This window comes from Protopterus annectens, chromosome 5.part0 (assembly GCF_019279795.1).
Source record: "Protopterus annectens isolate FY-2018-M chromosome 5.part0, PAN1.0, whole genome shotgun sequence".
In the NCBI taxonomy this organism is placed as follows: domain Eukaryota; kingdom Metazoa; phylum Chordata; order Ceratodontiformes; family Protopteridae; genus Protopterus; species Protopterus annectens.
This window is the reverse complement of record NC_056735.1, coordinates 703654599-703671448: the sequence shown is the minus strand read 5'-3', so window position 1 is coordinate 703671448 and position 16850 is coordinate 703654599. Positions and strand designations below refer to the sequence as shown.

The following is a 16850-nucleotide window of genomic DNA, read 5'->3' as shown; positions in this document are numbered from 1 at the left end:
GGCTTTTTGAGGTGAAGCATAACCATGGGTTTGACATGTTGACATGGCCTTGTATGTTAGTCAAGCGTGAGCACTCTGCTAGAGTAATTGAGTAGAGGCTGAGTTCTTTCCAGTTGGCAGCATAGACACTTTTTCCTTTTGGTATGGGTGTCGAATGACAGACTACTTATCAACCTGGGTCCCCAGGTCCTGATAACTTCTTCTGGCCTCAGTGGATTCCCACCTATTTGGTAGCTAGGGGTAACCTTTGTTTTTCCGGCGGTATGATCATGCATTTTTTTTTGAACCCTAAACGCGTGGGGCTGGCACCAGCTACCCGCTTTCTGCTTCAGAAGGATATCGAGCTGTGGGACACCACTTGTGACAGGCTTTGAGTCTGACATGGTGCCAGCAACTCTGACCCTGTGGGGTTCTGTCACTCCCAGTTTTTTAACCCATCTTGTGATGTATGGGTTTGACATTTAAGCTGATGAGTTTTTCAATGATACCTGTGGGTATTGTATCGAGGGCCTTAGCAGCCAGATCGAGGCTGGCTGGGCTGGACATCCCTCATCAATGGCTTTGTGAAAAACCGTTTCAAAAGTCAACCCAAATTTAAAGGCATGATCTGCCTTGACAAAGCCAAACTGGGTGGGTTCCAGTCTGCAAATTCTTATGTCTATGATCCTCTCCATGGCTTTTGCATAAGGCTTGTCAACTAATGGGGTCGGGTAATTTCAGGGTCGGGTGGAGGCACCTGCCTTTGGTGAAGTACCACAGTTGCAGTCGCGCGCCACCCCTGGCAATGGTATCCAGAGGTAAGACTTTGATTAAACAGCTGTCCTGGCTGTGTGGGTTAATTCCTCATTGAGTTCATGGAGCACATAGCCGGGACACATTCACGGGATCCCATCTGTCTGAACCTGTCAGCCAGTATGTTGGCAATGTCTGTAGGATCAGTCATCTTCACATCATTTTTGACTAGCTCTGAGCATATCTGGAGGTTTCCCCAGGTTTCTTTGTTTTGTTTGGGATTGCCTTATCCATGCAGTCCTGTAGGTGCTGGTAGAAGGCACCTCTTGTGGGGATGGTGACTAGTTGTTCCATGGCATTTGAATTATGAAATTCCAGGAACTTTTGGGCTAGGGTGTTTGGGCTTGTAGTGTTGTCCCAGTCTATATTAGGGGTAATTGAAGTCACTAGTATGATGGTGTTGGTGATACATTTATCCCCTCTAGTGTTTTCAGGAAGGCCATGTGAGGTTCCTGGTTTGTGAGTGTATTGGGCCACATGCACATGCAAATTTGTGCAGCCTATTTGCTCATGCACAATTGCACCTGGGATTCTTCAATGCATCGCGTCCCACCACACCTTGGAGGTGTGGTGTCCTGATGAATATGGATATTTATGTTCTAGGGTGGTAGGTTTAGAATTTGAGCCTTGCCTCCAGCATGTCATCCCAGGCAGACAGACACTGATCCCCTGAATTGACACCAGTGGTTTAAGCCATGCAGGTGTGTGTTCATCTTCTATCTCTGGCTTTTGGGGGCATTCTTGGTAGGGGTAGGATACTGCTTTTGGTAAAGTTTCACATGCCTGGGCTACATAATCAGAGAGTGTCCTCAATGTCTCTTTGTGGTCAAGGAGGTGCGTCTCAGGTCGTTTACACCACACGTGGACAATGACTGAGTCATTTTGTACCTGCTGTTGCCAGTCCTATGTTCATTGCCTCAATATTCCCAGTTCACAAGCTGAGCAGGAGAGGACACAAGCAACTGATCCCTCGACATGCTAGAAGGAATAGACAAAAAGCTTTAAAAGATTCGGACGGGGGAGGGCGGGGGTGGTAAAAATTGGGGTTGTTATCTTATGAAAGAGTGCCGTATTCAAGTGTAATAAAATTACTGTAGGAGCAAGTGCTACGTTTAACAGACAAATATACTGAGAAAAGTAGAGATGATCTAGATCTTTTAATTATAGGATATGGATTACTCTCCAGAGACTTCACAAATTGGGACTATTTATAGATCATTGAAACCATTACCTACACAATTTGGAAATGCACTTAACAAAACCCAGTATGACAACAACCGATGGTTTTGACCTATTTTATGGTACCCTTAATACAGTAATTTTTTACAGTATTCTTAATGACTGCATTACTGCTCACATCTTCATTTGTTGCACTTATGGATGGTAATTCAGGTACAAATCTCATTGGTGGAGCCATAAAATAAACAAACAATACAAAAAATAATTGATTACTTTACCAAAAACAGGTTTAAAACCAGCCTTAATTTAGCCAAGAAGCATTTTCAAATTCAATCTGTAAAAAAAAGTTCAACTTTAACTTGCTGTAAAGACTGGAAATAACCATAAAGCCTTTTACAACTATGGAAGGAAAATGTAAGGTAGTTCTCAGAATTATAGTACTATCAGAGGCAATAGGGCAGTAAACTTTGAACTCCAAGATGTCATTGATATGCTTTCAAGTAAATTTAGCTTGTATATTAGTAAGCTAGGATACATATTATCCTCATAACAACACCTAGATTGCCAACCTTCATATATCACTCAAGACAACACTGTGACAGCCTTCTGTAAGGTTAAAGACACCGTCTCCATGATCCAAGGCACTATTCCTTGCTGCTTCCATGCTGGTACTAAACAAACTTCATACACATATATTGCACCTCAGAACAATTTCTCACCACTTTCTTCACACCTAAAATATGTCAGCAGGCTGCAGCAGTTCCTATCCACAAGGCTGAATCCACACCTAATATAATATGTCACAGACCCATCAGCTTTACTGACATTATCTGTAGTGTTTAGTGGAGGAAACTTATGAAACTATTTCAGAATCCTAGCCATATATCAATATGGGTTTATTAAAAGTATATCTTGCATACTAAACTAAGTCACCTGCCTTGCGGAAGTCAAAGCTGTCCTATATGCTAGCTTATTAGTATAGGAAGCCTACCCGGCTCTAAAAAATGCATTCAGTGCAAGCTCATACTAATGATTTTATGAACAAATGCAGAGTTTAGAGGTGATGGTTGATCCCATGGCAGCCCATTGGCTCTCAGAAAGAAATGAATAATTGAAGAAATGAGGGTAGACTGTCAAGTGTCTAAACCAATAGAAGACACCAGCAGAGTGCACATGGATAAGTATTCATACTTCACATTTTTAACATTTTTTGCTCATGCTCATAAGTTGATGTTAACCATCTTTGAATGACCAAGTTTTATGATGGTTGAAAATCTGGTACAATTGTTCTCTCTCCCCACAGAAACACACATATTCTGTAGCAGATGGATGTAATACATTCCTGGAGTAAAAACAATGGACTGACTTTTAAGACCACCAACTGCTGTGTAATCATATTTAAGAAGCAAATTATTTCAACAAGTAATTAAATTATAGGAAAATAACTCAAGACTGGCTACAGCCCTAAAGGACGTCAGCATATTGATACAGAAAGGTCTTTCCTTTGAACAACAATTTGCCACAGAGGAAAGAAATGCCTACTGTGTAGCTCATATTATTTTAAGGTAAATATATATTCAGTTTGTGGAAACTTTTACTTTCTTTAACATGAGTATAATGTCCCCTTCTGTATGCTTTATCAAAACACCTTACTCAACTTGAAAGATAAAAAGGTTCATAACCAAAACAACTGATGGGCTTTAAGATCTTGATTGTTTTGACAGACATAGGAAACTATTCTTGTTTTCAACCTCGTACCACTTTCTTAGATGGTGTATGAATATTACACTCTATGCAATGAAGGATACCATCTTTTTTAAACACTCCCCCAGATTTAGTAACATTTCCATGCAGGAATAGCTATTCCTGCATGAAATGACTATGTACGTTCAGCACGGCAGCGCCATGCATATGTATGAAGGCATGCTGTCATGCCCTACTACATACATGGTTATGTGTACGAGCACAGGAGTTGTGTCTGAGAGCAAAGCTCTCACAATACACATGCCCCCTGCACGGAAATGCTCATCAACGAAGACTGTGTGTCCGTGGACACTACTGTTAGTGTCCGTGGACAGAAAAAACACAAAATGTAAGTAAAGTAAGCACATAGCACACATACCCCATATCCAACAGCAATATTTAAAGTCCATCCCTATTTGTTTCCCCATCATTAACTGCCCACCCAGATTGTGGGCAAGTGTAAGCTAATGCAAATCCCCTGTCATGTCACAACATTCACACAGCCCCCCACAGATAAAGGAGCAGAAATCAATGTCCATACCCCTAATAAAATAATTAAAACACATATATTTTAACCTCTTTCTGCAATAAAGTTTAAAGTGTAGCAAAAAAAAAAATAAACAGCCCTTGAATCCAGGATCCCAGAAACCATAGTCAAAGCACCACTAAGCCATTTGAGATGTAGAATAGCATGATATTTTACTTAACATATCACGCAGTCTGGTCATTTAAATTAATGGAAAAAATTGTCAATCTCAAGTCCAGGACCCCATACACCACAGTCAAAGCACTTAACCACTAAGCCATTTGAGATGTAGACTACCATGATATTTTACCTAACATATCATGCAGTCTGGTCATTTAAATTAATGGCAAAAAAGTGTCAGTCCCAAGTCCAGGACACCGTACACCACAGTCAAAGCACTTAACCACTAAGCCATTTGAGACATAGAATAGCATGGTGTTCACCTACCATATCATGCAGTCTGGTCATTTAAATTAATGGAAAAAAATGTCAGCCCCAACTCTACAACCTCAAACACCATAGTCAAAGCACCTAACAACTAAGCCATGTGAGACATAGAATAACATGATGTTTTACCTACCATATCATGAGACTGGTCATTATTAATGGAAAAAAATGTCAGTCCCAACTCTCACACCCAGGATCCAATACACCATAGTCAAATCACTCAGCCACTAAGCCATTTGAGACATAGAACATCATGATGTTTTACCTACCATATCATGCAGTCTAGTTATTTAACATTAATGGAAATAAAACTGTCACCCCCAAGTCTTTAACACAGGACCCTGTAAGCCACAGTTGGCACCCCATACCAGTACACCATCTGAGCTTTACAAGTCACTGTTGCTCTTCCAAAGTTATCATGCAATACAGGTATACCACCACCATGTGAAAGCTCTGTAGAATCAGTCATGTGTTGCATATAGACATATATATGGAAACGTACATACCTAAAATAGAGATACACATATAAATATATGATTGAAGGCATACACACACACACACACACACACACACACACACACACACACACACGCACACACACACACACATATATATATATATATATATATATATATATATATATATATATATATATATAGATATATAATATATATGGGTCTACTTCAGAAGATCGACAGACCATTTGATCGACATTCATTTGGTCGACAGCTCATATGGTTGACAACCAGTATTCAAGGCACTTAGGGATTTGCCCCCATCCCCAGTATTGTGCGACCCTGGAGTTGTTATATATAGTTGGGGGGGTGTGGGGGTGTGAAGCCCCCCCCACCTATTTTCGTTTAAAAGCAAGAAAATACAAGAAAAACTACACAATACACACAGGGTCGCACAACATTGGGGAGGGGGGCAAATCCCTGTTAAGTGCCTTGAATACTGGTTGTCGACCAAATGAGCTGTCGACCAAAGGAATGTCAATCAAATGGTCTGTCGATCTTCTGAAGTAGACCCATATATATATATATATATATATATATATATATATATATATATATATAGATAGATAGATAGATAGATAGATACTAGCTGTACCCGGCCATGCGTTGCTGTGGCTCAGTCTGGTTAAATGGAAAAGAAAGAAAAGAGAAAGCGCACGTTTCTAATATGTTTAATTTCACAATCCTTGTAAGTATACAATATTTTTTGTTGTTCCATTGTCTGTGCAGATATAGAGATTGTCTGGTTTGCCGACTCTAGAACACACAACATATAATTGTCCATGTGAGAAGCAATCCGTGTGTTGATTTAAACTGCACAATTCTAAAGATTGGCCCTGAGCTTTGTTGATGGTGATTGCAAACGCCAATTGAATTGGGAATTGCAATCTCTTAAATTGAAATGGCATATCCGTTGGAATCATAGGAATGCGAGGAATGAGGACATCTTCACCTTTGAAAGGTCCTGTCAAGATTGTTGCTTTTATGACGTTGCTCATTAATTTTTTTACTGCAAGCTGCATGCCGTTGCAAAGCTTTGGCTGGTTGATATTTCGCAACATGATAATTGGCATGCCGATTTTCAGTTGCAGTATGTGCGGTGGCATCCCTGGCAGATCGAGTGAATTCAAAAATTATGTTGGATAATTAACCGCTTCATCTGCTTCCACAACAGTGTCGACAGACTTGTATGTGACCACCTTGCTTTAAATGTTAGACTGAATAATATTGTTAAGTTCGTAGACTTCTTTGTTCTTGGCCGCAAGAATAGCTCATTCAGTCAGCCAGTCATGATTCTTATAATTGGTTTGAATATTGGGAAATACTTTTTCAACCAATTCTTCTTTTGACGTCACTAAATTGCAGAAGTTATGAGGCAATGAAATTCGTCCTGAGGTCAGATCAACCGGCACCTTTCCGTAACCAATTTCAAGCAATTGATGTGAGAATATCTCAGCTGATCGATCGTTTTGCAGCTGGACATGCATATTTGTAGTTCATTTTAACGTCTTTACGTGTCGCCACAAAGTAGAGCATTTCAGGAAAGCATTTATTTCATCTGCTGGTGTCGATCGAGGAAGTACAGGTAATGTTTGACTGAAATCTCCTGCAAGCAATATTAATGTGTTCCCAAATGGTCTGATGTTTCCACACAAATCTTGCAATGATCGATCAAGAGCCTCGAGTGATTTTTTGTGTGCCATTGTGCATTCATCCCAAACAATAAGTTTGCATTTCTGCAATACTTTTCCCATGCCGGATGCTTAGGAAATGTTGCACGTGGGAGTTTCAATGAATTGCATGTTCATTGGCAATTTCAAAGTAGAATGAGCACTTCTTCCACATAGTAGCAATGTCGCAGCTATTCCAGACGATGAAAGAGCTAAGGCTATGCCATTTTGGGATCGAATTACTGCCAGAATCAATGTAATTAGGAACGTTTTACCAGTTCCTCCTGGTGCATCTAAGAAGAAGATTTCTCCAATCCCGTTATTGACAGTTTGCATTATTTGATTGTAAATGCCTTTTTGCTCAAGCATTAGCTTAGGAATAGTTGATTGCACATATGACAAAAGATCACCCGTGTTGTAATTTTGTTCACAACGCAATTCTACATCGAACAAAGCAGCAGCAGATCGATTCGGTGATGGCATTCCCAATTGATTGAGAACTTTGTTCGTGATTTTTAAGCACAAATCTTCAATCATTATCAACGCTTTGTTGTAGATTTCTGCTGTGAAATCCATGTTCATATTTGAATTTTTCCTTGCGTATTCGATGGAAAATATCTTCAGCCATGTGCGATTTATATTTCTCCCATAACTCTGTTGGAGATGAACGAGAGCAGGTGGTAAAAATGATTGCAAACAATGCATGAATTTGATTTGGATGTGACGTATTGCACGCATCATTAATGCATACATCCCAGTCTCCAGTAAATTCAGAGCTTGACATGCACTGCGGAAAGTGGCATGTGTAACGTCGTTGACAATTCTCAATTGATGGATAGACATTGGACCGGGCACATTTACCAACAGCATGCGAAGAAAGAAGCATTCATCTTGATTGGGATGCACGATGTACAGTCTGCCTATCGTAGTTTCTTTGAATATGCCAGGTTGTCCGTCAACTCGCTCTCCTCGTTTGCGTCATTCAAATGATTTTCTACTCGCATACCATGTGTAATATGTAGGCACTTCCGAATACAGCAGTGTTTTCCCAAACGCGTCATTTCGACATAACGCGGAGTAAGCAGTTAACGTTGTAGCCGCTGGATTCAGGGCTATTTGTTGCACATTTGCAGCTGTGAAATAAATGCGTTGTCCATTTTCTAGATGTACTGCTAAGTGAACAACAGCTGGACTTCATTCATGTATGGGAAATGAAAGAATTTGCCATACAGCTTCATTGCTGCTTATGTATCTTCCAGCCTGATACTGTGCAATTTCATCGATATGTATGACCGCATTCCTATCACTTCTTTCTGGTTGCACACCAAAAACTGCCATGTCGCTGCCTTTATTCACGTACTTACAAATGTATTTGATCGATTTAACGGAGTTACAGTATTCCACGTTTATGTGCGCTTTGTATGTTTTTGATAGCAAAGGCGAATATGGAACAACCCACCGGTTATCTACTTCGATGTCACAATTTTGCATTTGTATGGTTGCTAATTTACCGCTATCTTCTGCTGATCTTCTTCTGTATAAAGGATATCCATCGTTTCCTGTAACTGTGTTGGATACGAATGCTCTAGGATATCACTTAGAGCAGTTTCCGTCTATCATGCATGGTGAATTTGGATTCAGTGTACCGCAAGGTCCATGTATCATATTTTTTGTCACAACTTCATGCATATCCTTATCGACGTCGGCATCGGGTATTTCAGTGCATATTGCATCATCAATTTTGTTTGAAGTGATTTTGTTATAGAGCCAGATTAGTATATGTGCGTGTGGCAATCCTCTCTTTTGCCATTCCACTGAGTACATCCAGCAGCACACAGAGCCAAACACTTCATGTTTTACCATGAAATCCATCAGCGATTTCAGTTTCTGTCTGAAAACACGTGCTGTTATGTCATGCCTATCCACCGGCAATTGCCCAGGAAATAAGAGCTTTTGTATATCGTCCCAAGCTGGATTACATGTGAATGTAATGAATAGTTCTGGACGCCCATAGTGATGAACATACTCAACTGCATCTTGAGCGTACTCATGCATATGATGTGGACTGCCTGTATATGAAGATGGCAAAATCGTTAATCTTCCAACGTTAGTTGTATTACCATCATTTACAACTGCATCTCGCAAATGAAAGGATTCTTCAGAGCAAAGCTTGATCTGATTCAAATGGATGTATATCAAACGTTCTGTTTCGATTTTTGCATACATATCTACAATGTATTGGTGAAACAATTGATGACATTTCAAAATGTGACTGTCTTCATTCTCTCGAATCATTAATCGGTATGAATAATAGTTCATTGCACTGCATTTCATATTTGTTTCTTCGCCACTGACTGTATTTATCATCTTAACTTTGAAGTGATATCCATTGGGACCATCCCAAAAAATGATTGGATATTGCAGGGTATCGTAGCATCGGTGAGTTTCTGCAACTGTTGTCAATTGATCGTTTCTCCGATGAAGAACAATATCTCTAGGTTGGAATTGATCTCTGACTATAACAATTGCCACTTCGTCTGTAGTTGGAGCATTGAATCTTCGCACATGTTCTCCAGCAGGCGTTTTGTCAGCATGAATAATAATCTTGTGTGTATCAGATGGCATCATGTCAATTGCTGTTTTGAACAAATGCACTAAATTGTTTTTTTTCGTGAAGAAGCTCTTGCAGTTGGGAAACGATGGACCTTTGTATGCCGGTAGAAATTCCGCAGCGTGCATTCAATTCATCATTGCCATTACCGATGAAATACATTAGTAGGAATTTATGTTGACCATCTGGGAACGGAAGCAGGGAGCCAGCTTTATGATAAATTTGTCGTTTCACTTTGAAAGTTGGCATGAATTGAGCTGTTACGATTTCTGCGCTGAACAACGTCATTTGGAAGCATGAGTTGTATTTCCTAATGTTAGATAGGAAATGCTTTGATTCGGTGGTATATCCGGCAAGCAAAGTTTGTAATGGCTCTGGTGGTTCTTCAAGTTGAGACAGTTTAATTTTTCCGGTGGCGCAACGCATTCCTTTCATTTCTCCATTAAATTTCAGAGCCTTGCAATAAGGACACACTTCAGTCATAGTGCCGATGAGAACATGCCGGCTCAAACTATAATCATCAGCTGGGTTGTACCAGAATGCAAGGCTATTGTAATCGCATGATTGCTGAGCACGGAGTCATGTTTGATGCTGATCTGCTATTTCTCGTTGACGTCTTTCAGCCACTCTCAGCCTGTCGCGTTCATTCTGTTGAGAACGAAGTAGAGCTGAAGCTGCAGAACGCGATCGCCGTGCTCGCAACAGTGCATCCTCAAGTCTGGCTGCACATCACTTTGCTGCTTCCTCGGCACGTATTTGAGCCATTCTTTGTCTGTTCTGCTCATTCGCTGATGCCCGTTCTTCCTTAGTTTGATTTGCAATTACTTGTCGCACTGCTTCCGCTCCACGAGTACGACGACCTAAGTTTGATCTTATGCGAGGCATTATTTGGATGAACTAAAGCAGATCGATTGCACTGAAAAAGAAGAAAGAAAGTTATAACAAAAACATATAAAATTGCATATTTGTATACAAATATATAGAATCCATAGTAGGTATATAAAAACATACGCGTATTCGAATGCAACATTGTGTGACATCTATATAATAGTAGGTATATAAAAACACGCACGTATTCGAATGCAACATTGTGTGAAAATTTCAAAGCAATTGGTGAAGAACCTTCGGAGATTTGAGATTCTGAACACAGGAACATTTACATTTATATATATATATATATATATATATATATATATATATATAGATATATAGATATATATGGGTCCACTTCAGTTGGGGGTGTGGGGTGAGCGATTTATATTTCTCCCATAACTCTGTTGGAGATGAAGGAGCAGGTGGTAAAAATGATTGCAAACAATGCATGAATTTGATTTTTCATGTTTTACCATGAAATCCATCAGCGATTTCAGTTTCTGTCTGAAAACACGTGCTGTTATGTCATGCCTATCCACAAATAAGAGCTGTTGTATATCGTCCCAAGCTGGATTACATGTGAATGTAATGAATAGTTCTGTACTCATGCATATGATGTGGACTGCCTGAATCATTAATCGGTATGAATAATAGTTCATTGCACTGCATTTCATAGACTATAACAATTGCCACTTCGTCTATAGTTGGAGCATTGAATCTTCGCACATGTTCTCCAGCAGGCGTTTTGTCAGCATGAATAATAATCTTGTGTGTATCAGATGGCATCATGTCAATTGCTGTTTTGAACAAATACACTAAATTTTTTTTTGTGAAGAAGCTCTTGCAGTTGGGAAACGATGGACCTTTGTATGCCGGTAGAAATTCCGCAGCATGCATTCAATTCATCATTGCCATTATCGATGAAATACATTAGTAGGAATTTATGTTGACCATCTGGGAATGGAAGCAGGGAGCCAGCTTTATGATAAATTTGTCCTTTTACTTTGAAAGTTGGCATGAATTGAGCTGTTACGATTTCTGCACCGAACGACGTCATTTGGAAGCATGAGTTGTATTTCCTAATGTTAGATAGGAAATGCTTTGATTCGGTGGTATATCCGGCAAGCAAAGTTTGTAATGGCTCTGGTGGTTCTTCAAGTTGAGGCAGTTTAATTTTTCCAGTGATGCAACACATTCCTTTCATTTCCCCATTAAATTTCAGAGCCTTGCAATAAGGACACACTTTAGTCATAGTGCCGATGAGAACATGCCGGCTCAAACTATAATCATCAGCTGGGTTGTACCAGAATGCAAGGCTATTGTAATCGCATGATTGCTGAGCACGGAGTCATGTTTGATGCTGATCTGCTATTTCTCGTTGACGTCTTTCAGCCACTCTCAGCTGTCGCGTTCATTCTGTTGAGAATGAAGTAGAGCTGAAGCTGCAGAACGCGATCGCCGTGCTCGCAACAGTGCATCCTCAAGTCTGGCTGCACATCACTTTGCTGCTTCCTCGGCACGTATTTGAGCCATTCTTTGTCTGTTCTGCTCATTCGCTGATGCCCGTTCTTCCTCAGTTTGATTTGCAATTACTTGTCGCACTGCTTCCGCTCCACGAGTACGACGACCTAAGTTTGATCTTATGCGAGGCATTATTTGGATGAACTAAAGCAGATCGATTGCACTGAAAAAGAAGAAAGAAAGTTATAACAAAAACATATAAAATTGCATATTTGTATACAAATATATAGAATCCATAGTAGGTATATAAAAACATGCGCTTATTCGAATGCAATGTGTGACATCTATATAATAGTAGGTATATAAAAACACGCACGTATTCGAATGCAACATTGTGTGAAAATTTCAAAGCAATTGGTGGAGAACTTTCGGAGATTTAAGATTTTGAACAAACGAACATTTACATTTATATATATATATATATATATATATATATATATATATATAGATGGTCAACAATTCATTTGATCGACTTTTATTTGGTCGACAATTCATTTGATCGACAGGCAGATTTGCCCCCCACCCCAATGTTGTGCGACCCTGGAGTTGATATATATAGTTGGGGGGGTGTGGGGGGCAAAGCCCCCCACATAAAACTGCTTGTCGATCAAATGAATTGTCGACCAAATAAAAGTCGATCAAATGAATTGTCGACCATGTGAAGTAGACCCATGTATATATAAATGCCTCAGTGAGACCAACGACTGGTGTCAGAACCATGGCCTTAAACTCAATGACAAATGATGTGTCATCATCTCCCCTTGTTAAAAACCCAGTTCCCTTGAATTACCACATTGATGGTAGTCCACTGAACACAGAAGGCATCATAATAGATCTGGGAATACAGGTTAACAGCAACCTCTCTTTTGACCACCACATTGTCACTGTGGTCAGAAAGTCCTTCTATGTGGCACATCTCATTACAAAGGGTTTTGCATCCAAGAAGTAAGAGGTCATTGTCTCCCTCTACTCTCCCCTCATTAGGCCAATCATTGAGTATAATGCCCCATTTGGCATGTACCTCACTAGACACCTGCAACAATGGATAGGGCACAAAAGTACCTTACAAAGAGGACCATAGTCCTAAACACTTGTCCCAAGTAGTCCCTGTCTCATATTGCCTACTTAGAGGCAATTGCAGCTTCACTTATAAAGCCATGTGTGACCCAGCTCTGTTAGAAATCCTACATCTAAAGAAATCCAAATCCCTCCACACCACACAATCCAGAAACCTCAACCTCATTATCACAATCAACAGAACATGCAGTAGGGACAGGTTCATAACCCAGAGACTGCCCATGCTATGGAATACACTTCCCATACATGTCAAGCAGAGCACCTCACTGGCTTCAACTTATTAAATCCTTTGATTACAGTCAGTTGGTTTCATGCTCTTGACTCTCCCAGTGCCTTTATTTCTTGGTGCACCTGAAGTATCCCAGATGCATTATATTGTGCTAACAGCCTGGAGGTGTGTGCATCTGTTATGAATATTGAAACACCACCACCCTTGCAGCTGCAGTCCAACTTCAGGGCCACAGATGTGTGGAATGACTGATAGTCTGGTAGTGCAGGTGTGCATCCTGCCGCCTTGAACCAGTTCCCTGTTACAGCACAAATGTTGATGTTCTCCAGTTTAAGGATTGCTTTGAGTGAGTGCATTTTTAAATGTAGACCTCTAGTGTTGAGCAGCATGATCCTCAGATTACATTTGTTTGTAGCTGTTACAGTGGTAATGTGGTCTGTGGAACACTGCCTAAAAAAGCCACTATAGGGGTAGCAAGAGCCTTGGCCAGTTTCTGGAAGTCCAGGGGTGACAGATGCAGGACATTTATGGCAAAAGTTCACGGTCTGTCAAACATGTCATCCCAGGTGCACAGATAGTGGGACCCCTTCATATGATACCAGAGATGTAGCCAATTGTTAAGAACAATCATTTTCAGCTTGTACTGTGGTATCAGTCTGGGTGATGGTAGGATGCTGCTCAGGGCTAGGGTCATATCCATCTGGGCTACATAGTTGGCGGGTTCCTCCATGAGTGTTTCCATATAGTCCAGGGAGGTACATCTCAGGACATTCACACCCACATGTACAATGACAGAGTCATATGTGTACCTGTTGTTGGGGGACCTCAGTGTGTGTGTTATGTGGTGGATCCTGGTGCCAACAGCCAGCTGACTGTCACTTTCTCCTTTTTCAACCTAGTGAGTGGGACATCAATGTTCTTCACTATCAAGTCAACTATGCCTATTGTTTTTGGTCATGTTGTTTTGCCTTAGGCACTTTGGTTGAGTGGCACACTGTTTAGGAGACATATGCGTCTTGTGATTAGTGTTGTGTGGCGGTGGTGGCGTGCATGTCTGCTTTGGAGGTCTCTGCTGTTTGTGCAGTTTTTCATTGAGAGCCTCTGCAAAGGTAGGTGTGTGGTTTGTGTTTATATATGAAGGCAATGCTGGTGTGTGTTCTGGAGGGCTATGTGTCCCATTTAGTGTGGTGCAAGTGTTGACTATCTCCTCTTGACTGGGGAGTGTGTGTGGCTTCCAATTTGGATGTATAGGTGCATCTCTTGCAAGTCTGAGTGTAGAGAGGTAAGAGATGAGGGTTGTCAGTGTACATGAGGCAGTTGCGACATTGCCTCAGGATTGCCAAGCTCAACAGGTTAATAGGTGAAAGCACAGGGAACTGACCTGTATACATGCCTGGAGGAGTGGCCATTAATAATAATTACTGGAGCTGTTTCCTCATAGAACACTTAGTTCTGTTAGCATGTTTGTGTGGTAAAATACTTGCCACAAGATGTCTGATAAAGTGCTAAAGTAATACGCTATTGAAAGTGCAGGAGAGGAGAGTACTAGCATATCTAAGTGACACATTGAAGAGCAGACTTGGGCAACACTCAGAAGCTAGCATACAGTCCTGAATACAGCAATTCTGTATCTGGACTAGACTAGTTACAGGAAAGGTAACTAATTAGTATTATTTTAATAGCCAAATGTCTGGTATATTATATGTGTCCCCATGTAGTGTAGCTGGTGTACAATGGATGTGTAAGTGCACATCACATGTCCAGCCACCCATGTATACACGTGTCCCATACAGTATACTCACACCCCTTGCTACTGTAATGACAGCACATATAGGCATATTATGGACAGGAAATAATATACACCTGGCCTGCAACAAAATATACAGCCCTTGAACCTGTACACAATAGTCAAAGCATATAACCACTAAGCTATCTGAACTGTACTATTTCATGATGTTCTCAACCTCAACATGCAGTGCAGTTGGTTTATCATAAGGAAGGAAGCATATGGAATCAGTACTGATTTAGTTGTCAGTAACTTCCAGCACTGTCAGAGCCAAGAGCACATTAGTACAATTCTGAACCATGCCAGATGAAGTGGGGGACCAGTCTATCAACATACAAACACATTGGTAATGATACAAAGGGACCCATGCCACTGACATCTGCTGCCCCCCTTACACAGTGCAACTAATAAGTACATAGTACACTGTTACAAAATCAGGATACACCATACAAAATGGCCAGATGTACACTGACCTATTAGCAATATAACTAAAATGACTGAGGATAGTAAAATAACAGACAACCAGCCATCACTGCACACAAATGCTTTAATGTGCTTTGCCGTCAAGTATTACATTACAAAACATAATTGCCTGAAATACATGAAGCAATTGACACTTAACTACGTATGTTCTCCAGTATCAAATTATACAATGTAAACTGAATCTTCACATAACAATGGCTCTAAGTGTTTGATGAAACTGGGAAACAGACCTTTTCCAAAAAAGTACATTGTAATCCACTACAGTCCCCATGGTGAAATGTATGACAAGTAACAGCTATAGAACGTTTGTCCATGTAATAATTTATATCTCTCACATGTTCTAACAGACTGATTCTAAGCCATGTCCTACTATTCCACAGACCCACCTCTTGACTGTACAGGGTTCTACATGTTGTCCAGCCTTTGCACTCATATGTATGGCCCCTGCCTCCTTTAATGTGTCTTATTCCACAACATCACTGAGATAATAGCAGGAATTTCAGCACTACATACTGATAGACCATACCTATCAACCTTCTACTGCATGACAACTGGACAAAGCCTGTCACATAAGTGGAGGTCAGGGGTCCAAACACAGGGCCATATTTGATATATTGCTGTTATACACTGAGAACGTTGCTGGTGTTACAGGGTTTGTTGCAACAGATCTATTTTGAGGGATATGAAGTCAGAAACACATATGAATGTTGCCAGTTACTGGCAGCAGTGACTGGAGTATGCCACTGATTTGCTAAGGACAACACCTGTCTGGGTAACACACAAAATATAACAGGCAAACCTCTGGCCATTATGTGGATAGGCCTACAGTTCAGAGCTATGGAGACACATAACTTTGTCAGACTGACATCCATGCAGAAGGAGCATGTACACACAAAGCCTGTAAAATTAGCAGTATTCACACCATATAACAGCAATACTCATATTTGGTCCCTATGTCAGTAACCCTCTCCAGCATTGAATTGGCCTGTCTCCAACAGTCTTAGGTTCATAGGTTCATAGGTTGGTACTAAGCTATTGGCCCTAGGGCCTATACAAGTCTAGCCATAACAATTCCCTGGCTATTTCTTCCCACACTATTTACTTCCCTGGACCCTTGTCTAGCAGGGCAACTGACATGATTCCCGGGGTGAATTTCCTTTCTCCCATCCAATCGTCAAGGTTCCTTTTGAAGAGGGCTAAAGAGGCGCTCTATTTGACATGTATGAGCAGTCTATTCCAGAGTCTGGGGAGTCTCTGGGTCAGGAACCTATCCCTCCAGCATGCTTTGTTTATTGTGATGACAAAATGTATATCCTTTGAGAGTGTGGCTCTGAGGAATTGGGATTTCTTTAAGTGTAGCATGTCCAACAGCTCTGGGTTTGACATGGCCTTGTATGT

The 16850-nt window shown here is 40.7% G+C and overlaps 1 protein-coding gene across 1 annotated transcript; it reads right to left on the bottom strand.

Moving 5' to 3' along the window:
- Nucleotides 1-8066: 8066 nt before the first annotated feature.
- LOC122802181 lies at nt 8067-9500 on the bottom strand. Its single transcript, XM_044071850.1, is given in 1 exon segment — nt 8067-9500. A coding segment is annotated over 1 exon segment (1434 nt).
- Between the last annotated feature and the right edge of the window lie 7350 nt (nt 9501-16850).